A 12,454-nucleotide genomic window follows, 5' to 3' on the forward strand; every position below is an offset into this window, starting at 1 on the left:
TGATTTGAAATGTTGCCAATCTATACAATCTCAGCCTTGAACATTTTAAAGCACAGAAGTTCATTACTTTAATGACCCAGTTCCCCTTAGATTTCTGAAGGAAAAGTTTATGTTAACCATTTACAGTACCATACTTTTTTCCAAGTTGCAAACTCCAGTAAATGTTCCCTAAAATTGAGCTGGATGAAATTTTCCTATGTATCTGTTGATACAGTAAACATCAGATAAATATCCAGATGTATTTCATTATTTTGACTCAGTATGTCCTATTTAGACAGCCTTTAAATAAATTGTTTCTGAATTGAACAAATAAACAAGAAATAGCTGAAACTAACTGGCTTTGATTGTATGGAAAAACCGAGAGGCTTTAAAAGAGGGACCATTTCAGAAATACTCACGTCTTGTTGTACTCATTTTTATTTTTAGAGATAAGCCTACATTGACTATTAAACATATTGTTTTAAAAACTTAAGCTTTTCATTTTCAGAGGCTGATGGGTATTAGGAGAATAGTTTTAAGCCTGGTCCAAATGTATTAGTGCCAATTCAGATGTGTTCTAACTGTGGGACTATCCTTGTGTCACTGGGAGGAGTTTTGTTTTTGTTTTTTAAGATAAGAGTCAATACTTACTGGGTGCCTCCTTGTGCTAGTTCTCTCCATATGGTTTTCTCTTGTAAAGACATTTTTAAAAAATATATTTTATTTATTTATTTGACAAACAGAGATCACAAGTAGGCAGAGAGGCAGGCAGAGAGAGAGGGAGGAAGCAGGCTCCCCGATGAGCAGAGAGCCCGATGAGGGGCTCGATCCCAGGACCCTGAGATCATGACCTGAGCCGAAGGCAGAGGCTGTAACCCACTGAGCCACCCAGGCTCCCCTGGTTTTCTCTTGTAATTCTTACAAACTGTGATTCGGATATAACCTGAGGAAACAAGGCTCAGAGTTGCTGAGTAGTTCACACAGCTAGAAAGTAGAAGTCTCAGAACTTGACCCCATTCTCCACATCACAAAGTCCTTGAATATTCTAATATACGATGCTGTCTTGTGAACAGCCTGGTGTATTAGAATTTTTAAAACTAGCAAAACATTTTGGAAGTAGCAAAAAAAAAAAAAAAAAAGTTAAGAGAAATTTGCTTATGAATCTGTTTGATTAGCCTTCCAGTAAGAACAAAATTAATTTGAAATACACACTGGAAATATATGACAAATTTACCTTTTTTTCCTCTGTAGACTGAAACTCTTTTGATAAATGTACTTGGCCTTGAACTTGTGCCTCCAGGAAACCCCATAGAGATACATCAAAAGATATTGTTAATGCTCAGCAGTTAACCTAACAAGTTGGCTGCCTGTTATTTTTATTATTACAGTGACAGTAGGTAACACTAGGCTATATTCCAAACATGTGGCATCTTTAAAACAGATTCCAGTAAGATTAAAGATGTGTCCTTGCTCTTCTCTTTTTGGGTCATTTTCTGTCAGAAACTCATATGCTTAACATTGAAACTGGGTGGTGATGAAGCTTTCCAGTTTTTTTGTTTGTTTGTTTATTTGTTTGTTTAAGTGGGAGGTGGAGGGAAGAGCTGAGGGAGAGGGAAAGAGAGAATCTTAAGCAGGCTGGACACTCAGCACAGAACCTGACAAAGGGCTTGATCTTACAACTCTGAGATCAGGACCCTGAGATCATGATCTGAGATATCCCTTTCTTAAAGGTCATTTTCTAGAGTAGTTCTAGCATGAGAATCCTTAACTGACTGTCCTCCTCTGGGTTTTCTCACATGCTGCTCCCTCTGTTCTCCTCCCGACCCCCAACCTCCTAACCCTTCCTGCTAGAAAGTGCCATCCATTGACCTGCCTGGAGAGAAAGCGAAATCATGGAATTCTGCACTTTAAAACCAAAAAACACATCTGAAAGATAGCAGCTGGGTATGCTGCCGGGAAAAGTACACTGAACCTGTTCTTTAGCCAAATTGGCTATTAAAGAAAATCTGACTTAAAAAAAAAAAGTTGAGAGTTGTATGTGTTCATGGAAGTAATATGAGAAGATACAGAAAATAAATAAAGTAAAATTCAACTTTGTAAAGGTAACTGAAGCAAGTTGTTTTTTTAAATGTCCATTAGACTTTCCAAATAGAAATACTTAATGTGTGAGAGAGAAATAGTCGTTGTGCATGATCCATTTTGTCACTCTGAAACTAGAAAGTTGTGTGCCACACAGGGCCTGAAAGGCTAGGGTCAAAGGAAATAAACACTTCCTTATAGAGTGTCATTTTACTCTTGCTTTCTCCTTTCTCACTTTGGGGTTGCATGTTCGAAGTCCACAGTGGCCAGTACACTAAAGATGTTTCTTCTTTTCCCAGACCCCAGGCAGGCACAGTCTTCCCCGCCGTGGTCCTATGACCAGTCTTATCCCTCCTACCTGAGCCAGATGACGTCCCCGTCCATCCACTCCACCACCCCGCTGTCTTCTACACGGGGCACGGGGCTTCCTGCCATCACCGACGTGCCCAGGCGCATTTCAGGTAAAGACCACACTTTAACTATAAACCCACTCCCGTGCAGGGGTGGGGCTGGGGTTGTAGGCCGGGCCGAGGCTCACAGGAACTCTCTATGAGAGGCGTGTGGGCCACGGTATGACAGCTGGCAAACCGGGTCCTCTGAATAACGGGGTTATCAAGTCCTTGAACATTTTAAGTTAAAAGACTAAACACCCACCAGAGCTGGCATCATTTTCTTAAAATGACATTGAATGCCACCCAGCATTAGCCCTGCTGACTTGTGGCCCCTTTGGTGGGCACCGTCTCAACTGGGGCCTTCTCCTGAAGGTCTAACGCCCGGCCTTCCTCTGCTTGCATTCCTTTCCTTCTCAACATCCGCCTGTAAGCCAGCTTACAGACCGATGGCTCAGCCTTCCATCTCTAGAGCCTCTTAACCCCCTGAAGTCCAAGCTGGCTTGTTCTGAGACAGGACCCCAGCAAACTTAAGATCTTTAGCAGAAGCTAGTGATTTGAAGTGTGGCCAGGCCTGGAAGAGTCTTAAGAGGCCATGTGTGGCCCCGGAGCCTGACCCAGACTGACGTCACTGCCTGTGCACGAACCATCCAGCAGCCGCAGACTCTCTCAGCCTGGCAGCCGCAGAGTTCACACATCCATTATTCCAGAGGCACCACAGAGATCTGTGGCTCATGGTGGAAGTACACGAGGCGCACGTTCTGGCCTTCTCTTGCTATCACGAGAGAATTCATGGTAGAGAGCCCGAAAGTGTACACAGCCTTCACGCTGGCAATTAGAGAAGAGTTAGAGGCTCTTGGCCAACCGTATGAGTCCTGTGAATAAGAAAAAAAATCTCTCCGTGCATCTCAGGACAGCCCTGACGCGCAGACCCGAGCACGGTCCCCCACACAGAAAGTAGACCCACTGAGGCACACACAGTTGGATCCTCCGTGTCAGACACTCTGCTCAGCGGTCGCGCTCCGTGCACCTGTTTGACTCCTGGCCAGCTTAATGCCTCTCTTTCTTTCTCTTTGTGTTTCTGTCTCTGTTTCTCTCCCTCTGTCATTTTCTGCAAAGCTCGAAGCCGCTACTCACTCCGCTGAGTTGCATCACTGACAAGCTGAAACTCCACCAGGAGGCTTGCAGGTTTTGATTAGCTCAGACTCCTTTATTTCTTTCCACTTGGGAGGAGGGAAGGCTTTGTTTCTCAAGCGAATGGCAGGAAAGGGCTCTCTGGTCCTAGTGCCTTCACATTTTCTACAGCAGATGGACTCCCGCAGGGGTGAGTAGGGTAAGAAGAGGGGTGGAGGGAGAACCACAAGATTCTTTGGAAAACCATGTTACCCCTTTGACCCCTTTTCATTATGACGGCTATTACGATTTTTATGAATCACATGGTATTTCTTGGGGAATTGCGCAGAGTATTAAATTTTAGTTATCACTTCCCTTGACGGGAATTACTGCCTCCTTTAGGCAAACATCGGTTAAAGACACGGGAAGGGATGAGTGAGGCAGAGGGGGAGAATGAGGGCCGCTGTGGGATCCGAGGCACGGGGCTGGACGGTGTTCAATGAGTTCTGGTCGCTCCTGTATTTTCTACCGAGTCTGTTTTGTTTCACATAGGGCCAAAACGACGCTTGGCCAGGACAGATTGGCGCAAACTTGCTTCTGTTTAGGGTCCTCTGGGGCTTCTGTCTGTCCAACCCTCTGTGGCTGAAGCAGATTTGGCTGTTTTCCTCTGGCTGTACCTAGAGGACAGAACCTCAGGAAGTGATTGCAGCTTTAGGGGACACTGTTCTACAGAGGTTCCTCACCCAGGTGCATTCTCAGAAGATTGAGTGGGAAAACCAGGGGAAAGAACACTGAAAACACGCCGCGTAAATGCGGAGTCGCTGTTGTTCACCATTTATATGTGTCGTATGGGATCACGAGATTGCTTTGAGTCCACTGACTGAGGCTTATTTAAAACCTTTCCAGAAGCCAGCACCACACAACTCTTTCCGTTTCACAGGAGAGGCAGTAGGAGCAGAAGCAGGTGAATTACCCAGCCATAGATTGATCGGAGGCCAAGGGTACGAATGAGCCTCTGCTCTAAACTAGTTTAAAACTGAGTTTCGTCCAGTTTTTTCCTCCTACCCCAAACATTTCTCTGAGTCATTCCTGGCCAAGTAAACATGGTGCCAGGGTGGGAGGTTCTGTGTAAACATTAGAGGGAGGAGAACAGAAAATCCCTCTTATCAGCATGTTGGGAAACAGGAAGAAAGAACTAGATGGGGACTGTCAGGGAACTGGAGGAGCCCTGATTTACCTGACCTTGCTCTTGGGCATGGGGCTATGCCCTTACCCCAGAGTGCTGCCTGGTGGGCTTGGGGACCAAGTCACCTTGGCCCAAGGGAGTGCCGCTTTTGCTTCCCTGGGGGCCGGTCCAGGGAACATCCCAAGAATAGAGTTTGTCTCCTGGGTTTCAAGGTGCCACATTGCATATTTTCTGTCTTATTCCCCCCGAGATCTAAAGCCTAAGGTCTAGGATGCTTTCTCTCCATAAGATGGGCAGCTAAAATATTAAACTTCTTCTCCATCTCTAGGCAGTCCTGTATTCCCTTTTTGAGATGCTTTTCAGAGCAGTTTGTGCTCAGTTCTCATCTCCTTATATGAAGGAGCACAGAAATACCCACAGAGGCTCATGGGTGAGAAAGAAGTCCTTACTTGCATGGTAGGACTGAAGGTTCAGACCCAGGTTTTGAGTCCCAGCTCATGTACCTGGTGGGCAAGTTCCTTACTTCTCTGAAACTTAGCTCTCTTATTTGTAAAATAGAGACATAATATTAATCTCCTAGAGTTACTGTGAGGGACCGTGGGATGCTTTATATAAAGTACTGCCACACACTGCACACACGCTATGTGCTCCGCAGAGTGCTGCTGATAGTATGAAGCACAAGTTGTTTTGTAATAATTGCTTATCTGTATATAATATGCAAGCAAGCACTAGCTTAAATGAGCCAAGCAGATAAAAATCTGAACTCTTAAAGGGGATTATTTGCTTTGTAAAATGGATCCACCACAGAGCAGAGGTAAAGCAAACAAACAAAAATTTAAATATTTAGGTGAGTGGCTCCTCAGATGGCATTCATAAGGCACTGTGCACAGTGCCTAGCCCGTGGAAGTCCTCAGTGTTTGCTGTCATTACTGTACAGACTCAAAATGATGTGTGCAGTGCTAAAAGCAGGTGGAAGTCATTCACAAATGGTCAATAACATACTAGGAGAAAATAACTATTTCATTACAATGTTGGAAGAATAGCATGATCATGTTCTTTTCCAAGGGATCGTAGAAATAAGAGCAACCAGAAAGATCTTTCAGGAAGTACCGTTCCTAAGGAAATTCCATTTCATCCTAAAAGACCATTCCAAAGGAAGAGCATCATTTAATATACTTGAAGATCTTCAGAGATTCTGATTTTACAACTTCCTTTTCGGGTATCTCCCCCACTCCCCACCCCTGCCCCGAGTAATTTTTCATGTGTAGCTACAAATGCTAGACCTTAATGAATTACGATAATGACAGTGATGGATGCTATATTGTGTTGTCCCTGCCGTGGCCCTCATGAAGGCAAGGTATAGAGAGAATAAGATGATACATGTACGTTACCTGCAGTCCCTCCTTTACCACCACGAGCACAAAACAAAAATTCAGGAAATATTTCCCTAACCTTGAATAGCCTTCAATATTGTAACAAAAACAATAGCAGCAGTCATGGGTTCATGACCAAACAATAAATCACTGTCGTGTAATTGATCAGTAGGGCTTCCCTTATTGTAATGAGTTTAGTTCCTATTCAGCAGAATGAGAAAACTCAAACGCTTCTTATCAGAAACTAGTATGGAGACATTGGAGGGCAGGAGGAGGCCCACCGGGTTGGTTCCCCTCCCCTCCCATACTCACAATGACAAGCATGGCCTTATCACCTTACAATCAGTATTGAAGCAGCATCCTCCACCCCTGAGGGATATTTATTCATTATCTCATTTAATAAAAAGAATATTCACTCTACAGAGGTTGCCAAAATTGTTTCTCACTGATTCTGTCAAAGAGCAGGGTGTGGCAAGGCAAGGACGAGTAAGCCCACAAACAACCCAAACCATTGTGTGTCTTTATCATTGTCATAATGTTATCACCCCTGGCATCTTTGATGTTCAAAGCACTTGTGAGGCTTGGCACAAAGATGGTAATTACTTTTCTGCAGGCCATTACAAAATACTATGTAAGTAAATAATTACAGACTTTCAAAATGTATTTTATGTAATTATCCGATATGAAAAGAGACACAACTGTTTCTTTGACTTGTGGGTTAGCATAGCGTAGGAGCTATCTGTCGCTGGTCTCTGGAAGGAGACCCTCTGTAAGTTTACTCCCTGCTGATAACTCCTCTCCTGCCCCACCCAGCCGAGTGAAGCAGCTTAGGTTGACCTAAGTCTGTCCCACTCTTTGGCATAAGTGAAGTGGAAAGGACTCATACAAGCATTTTTCTGTGGTCTTGGTTGTTGTGCCCATGGACCTCTCTGATGCTTTCGAGGGGTCTCTTAGAGTGTTAAGATACGTGAATTAGAGACGCAGGGTAGGATCATACGTGTTGTCCGCCTCTGTTACTCTGGGAGAGGCCCATGCAGGTTGTGTGCATGATTTTTTTTTTTTCTTACACAAGACAGAGTTAGGAACTGTACTCTTTTTGAAGGTTACATATTATTTTTGTTTGTTTGTTTCAGCAAATGGTCTTGATTTTCTTCTTTCAAAATATTTAAATATCAAAAAATTCCACTTAATCAACTGCGCAGGACTAGTCAAGATGTCTCTGTTTTTATGACTCTTAGTCGCTAAACTATAATATTTCCAAAGGTCAGCAGAATTGGCATTAGTCTAGTAAATAAAGTTACTAAAAATTATTTTATTACTACCACAAAATCGAGAAATTGCCAGTGGAAAAACCCCATTTGATCATTCAGGGCCGATTAGGGGGGGATGTTTTGTGTGATTTCAAATGGGGCAGTGTTTGCTTCACTTCATCTTTAAATGTCCCTTATAACCGAGTTTCTGTCAAGTCCCCCGAGTCCGATTTTGAAACCAACAGCTTCAGTAATGTGCCAAGTATATGTGCACATTTATTTTCACTGGGCCACTCTTAACTCACAGGAGGGAGTGACGCCTTAAGAGAGGTTAAAAGGAAAACTCCAGCAATTAATACTAATAAACCAGAAAGTTAAAGCAACGATAATAAAACACTAGAACATCTACTTTTTTTTTACTACAGAACCATTTCTTTATTAAGAGCCACCTGTCGGGTAGACACATCTCAGCCACGGCAGCCACGGGCAAGTAATTAAGTTTAATAGGAGCCACTCTTATTTTGAAGAAGTTCTCTGTTTAAAGCCACAGAGGGGGAAGTTATTAAATTTAATAGACCCTAAACAAAGGCAAGCCCTGTGTTACCAGTGGAATGTTGTTCAGTATTCTTCTCTGTGTTATCGACAGCGATTGGTTGGGTTATTTTGCTTTCTAGAAGTGGGAATTCATCTTGCTTTCTCTGAAGGTAGACTCTCTTAATGACGCGGGCAGTTGAGGTTTTTATCTTCTTGCTGCGGGGAGGGGCAGGTTCAGGGCATCCTGGGACCTCAGTTTACAGAGAGTTCTGAGCGCTGGGTGCTGAGGACCTAAGAAGTGGTTTCCACTCCGTCCCGATCAGTCGGGTTAGTTGGGCCTGCTCAAAGAACTGAGGGAACTGGGTTATATGGTATTTGCTGTTACTTGTAGTTAGACGGAGGTACGGAAGTTCCCCATGAAGCCTGCGTACATGGCCTGACTCTGACTCCACACATGGTTCTTGTCAGTTGTTTTCGTGAGGACTGGTTTTTGGTCCATGTGCAACCACACACACATGAGGAAAAGATGTAGAAATGAAGGGGCTCGTGCCTATGCAGGGATGGCAAAGACATGGCTACGGATTTTACTGAAAGATTTGCTGCAGTCCCTTTCTCTTCATAGGAGAAAGCTTGCAAGCTTGAACCTCACTTCACTTAAAGTATTAAAGTTAATTCTTTAATGACACGGTGACTTCTGGGGTTCCCTGGGATTCGAGGAAAGGGTAAAGGCAATGTGACTGAGGAAACCCCTGAGTTTTGCTTTCATTGTCACTGAAGATTCTTTGTGCTGTTCTCAGACATGTCAGTTAATTCCTTGGGCCTCTGCTGGCCTGGGTGAACAGATTACTCAGAATTGCCCATCCATGTGTCTCAGAATTTTGTGCAAGGAGTGAATGATGTCTTCCCAGGGATTTGTTGTTCTTAGGACTTCTAGCAAAGAAAGCTTGTCTTACCTGATAAAAACCAGTGCAGAAAGTAAGTTGTATTGTGAGCTTCAAAATGGTAGAAACATACTGTTTTATGTATACATGTATTTAAATTGATACTTTATTTTTTAGAGCAGTTTTATTTAAAACTTTCTAGAGCAGTTTTAGATTTACAGAAAAATTGAGCATAAAGTAGAGCTGAGATCTATCCCCTAACCCCAATTTGCCCCCCCAACTCCCGCCATTTTGTCTTGTTATTCACAGCTTGCATTTGTGTGGTGAGTTTGTTATGAATGATGTGCCAATATTGATACATTATTCTTAACTAAAGACCATAGTTGATGTTAGCGAGTTGAGTTCGAGTTCGCTCTCAGTGTTGTGCTTCTTTGGGTTTTGTCAAATATATAACGCCATGTATCTACCACCACAGAGTCCTTCAGAATAATTTCATTGCCCTAATATCACCCTGGGCTCCACCTGACTATCCCTCCCCACCAGCCCCCACAGCCCCTGGCTGTGATCTTTTACCTGCCTTGATAGTTCTGTCTTTTTCAGAACATTGTATAATTGGAATCATACAATCTGTAGCCTTTTCAGACTGGCTTCTTTCTCTTACTTTGCCATGTGCATTTAAGGCCCCTCTCTCTCTATCTTCCCATGACTCGAGAGCTTGCTTTCATTTACCACTGGATAGTATTCTATTGTAAGGATGTTAAGTCTGTTTTTTAAAACATCAAGGCTGCTCTCCCTCCTCCTGGGAATACCCCCACCCCATTTCCTCTTGTCATTGACTTTGTCAGTGGTGCTTCTTTTTCAGAAAGCGTTGCTGCATTCCTTCCTGGGGAAACACTTCTGCTGTCATAGCAGTTGTCCCCAAATGGTCCAGATTATGATTTTCTGTACCTTTGGTCCATTTCTTAATGAAGATTTTTCTTTAGCTTTTTCCATTGACTGCGTATTAAATTTACATTGTGGTGATGATTCTTAATCAATTCAAGTACAGAACAGACCCAGATAAAAATAACAACCCACTTATCTGGCGACTTCGCTGTTCTCCTAGGTAAAGGATGGTCCTTTCCTCTAAGAATGCCTGGCATTCCTTATGTAAGCTGCGCCAGTTTCCCACTTCCACGCAGGCCTCCAGCTCTCTCCTCCACGCTGCTGGCCAGGGCCCTGTTCATCTTTCTCAGCCACCTCTTTCCCCAAAGGAATCCCTTCCCCAACCACCACTTTCCTCAGAGTTTATTCCTCTGCCTACACCCATCCATTTCTCATATCTGGCTTTGGACACACTTATAACGTGATACATAACTTCCTTTAGTATCATCGTTTGCTCACATGCCTTCCGCCTTCTACAGGAGGTGAGCCGCTCAAGCATGGTGACTGTGTTGTACATACTTGGAAACGTTACAACAAAGCACAGTTTTGGGCACATAGTATGTGCTCAGTAAATCTTGAAGGAAACAAATTATTAGTGGCAAAGGTGATAGAAAAGTACAGGAAGATAGGCATGTAGAAGACATAAGGGAAGAAGACAGGGGAAAAGAAGAAAGAAGATTTTGTTCACCTGGAACAACAAAGAAGGGACAAAACAAGAGGAACTTTTTATTGCTGATAAGGACAGGAAATAGCACAGTGTGAGTGTGCATAAGCAGCATATATTTTTATCTCCAAGCCTTTCTGCAATGTGTTTCATATTTAGAACACATAGCAAGACTGCATCTGTTTCCAGAACTTGCTGCTAACAGTTGGTAATAATGCCAAAACATACTTTAGTTCCAGCTTGAAACCAAATGATCAAATAGAATTTTTGATTTCTAATTTAGAGTCTGACATTAATTATAGCCATCATGTAATAAAGTGTCAAAGTCTTTTTTGAGAAAATAATAGAAATTATATTAACTAAGCTGTAAATTGAAGCAAAACTACTTCTCTAAAACAAGGCAAAAGATCTGGTTTTGACAACATTTTTGACAAAGTCTTACCTTCTCCAGACTGGATTTCTCCTGTTCTTCCACTCTTCCCCGCCCTTGCGGTATGATAGGGGTTTCCTGTTACTGTCCAGGTCTGTGGTTTCTGGGCACATCAGGCTTTGTCAGTGTCCCACTTCATGCCTGGCACCCAGAACCAAATTTCCTTACTCTTGGCCTCTGTTAGCCTAGGCTAACTTGGCCTTCATGCTTTGGCGACCATGCTACACTCTGTCCCCTCATGTTTGCCATTTTCCGGCAAGCCGCATTACTCCCTCTCTTTTCTTTCTTTCTTTCTTTCTTTCTTTTTTTTTTTTTTTTTTTAACTTTTACAGTTATTTGTTCAGATCCAATAGGATAATTTACAGTTATTCCTGTTTGGTTTTTATCTTATTTAATTCAAGTAATAGTTCCTGCCTGTCAAGAATTTTTTTATTTTAATCACTTCATCCAATGTAGTAGTAGCCTCTTGGCATTCCTTCCTACCTAGGATGTCTTTCTTCAGTTGAGTTCAGTCATCTCAAGTCAGCTCAGCAAATCCTTTGTACATAATTGTAACATGCTTAGGCAGCCAACAAACAAAAAACAAAATCAAAGACATCATCTGAACCTTCAGGAAGCTTTCAGTCTTATTTAGGAGCTGACACATGCAAATAGGACCTAGTGACACCGTGACGACGGCTCAGGTAGAAACCCGAATGCGCAAAAAATGCTCAGGATGTTAGTGGAAGGTTACTTCTTTGCCCCAGTGCCCAAGCAACTTAAAACCTTCTCTTTAGGAAATTAAAAAAAAGAAAAATCACTTCTACTCTACTAGATTATACTTTTACTCTGAGTACTAAAATGTCAATTACATTTTCAGTTGGAAAAAAAAAATTCCACTTGTTGGCCTGTGTGGTTGCTTAAGACAGGACAAGAACATAGAGAAAATCTTGTCTTTTCCCAGCTAGATTGAAAGTTCCCTTAGGTCAAGGACATGGCCTGCTAAGTACGCTTTGAGGTCTCTCTGTGAGTCCTTATTTTATGCTCTGTGTGTAGATGCTCATGGAAGTACCTGCCCAATGCAGAAAGGTTTGTCCAATAGTGTTGCATGCTTTCAGATCCCTTATGCTGTATCTGTTGCTAGGAATTGCTAATAAATCTAGAAGTGGGGCTGGAGGAGACCAAAGACAATTGCCATTTACTTTAATGTTTTATTTCATAGGCACAAATACGGTCCTAGTGTGTGTTTATATGATAGAATTTTTTACTTTCTCTTTTGAAGTCAAGCAACACTGTTAACTCTATTCCATTACATATTCATATGCACATATGTATGTACTCACCTGTTCACTATACTTAGGATGAATATACATATAAATATTCTTGACAGGTTTATTATTTGTCATGATAGTAAGTATCAGCCAAGCTACTACTTGAACTTTTTTCTGAAAAAATAGGAACCATTGAAACTCTTCATGTCTTTGTATTATTTTGTTACTTCAATGAGCATTGATTTCTCAGGAAATATTAAGTGATCACTGCTGCTAGAAAGAGGGAAGGAGACACTGCATGATTATTTTAAGTTTGTTTTTAGATTTGTTAACATGTAGAAATAGTTATAAGGGGAAACTTAAAAAGATATAGTTGAAAGAAGTAATTAAACAAATAAAAAA

At 42.2% G+C, this 12,454-nt stretch overlaps 1 protein-coding gene across 7 annotated transcripts in view; it reads left to right on the top strand.

The window, feature by feature from the left end:
• RUNX2 (RUNX family transcription factor 2) overlaps nucleotides 1-12,454 on the top strand; it is a 230,410-nt gene that overhangs the window by 83,731 nt on the left and 134,225 nt on the right. For 6 of the 7 annotated variants that reach the window (XM_059178130.1, XM_059178134.1, XM_059178136.1 and 3 more), the window contains one exon: nucleotides 2,358-2,519. In XM_059178130.1, coding sequence (XP_059034113.1) covers nucleotides 2,358-2,519 — 162 coding nt within the window. Of the gene's footprint in view, nucleotides 1-2,357; nucleotides 2,520-3,566; nucleotides 3,636-12,454 lie in introns of all 7 variants that reach the window. The other variant, XM_059178135.1, reaches the window with a different exon arrangement.

This window comes from Mustela lutreola, chromosome 6 (assembly GCF_030435805.1).
Source record: "Mustela lutreola isolate mMusLut2 chromosome 6, mMusLut2.pri, whole genome shotgun sequence".
In the NCBI taxonomy this organism is placed as follows: Eukaryota; Metazoa; Chordata; class Mammalia; order Carnivora; family Mustelidae; genus Mustela; species Mustela lutreola.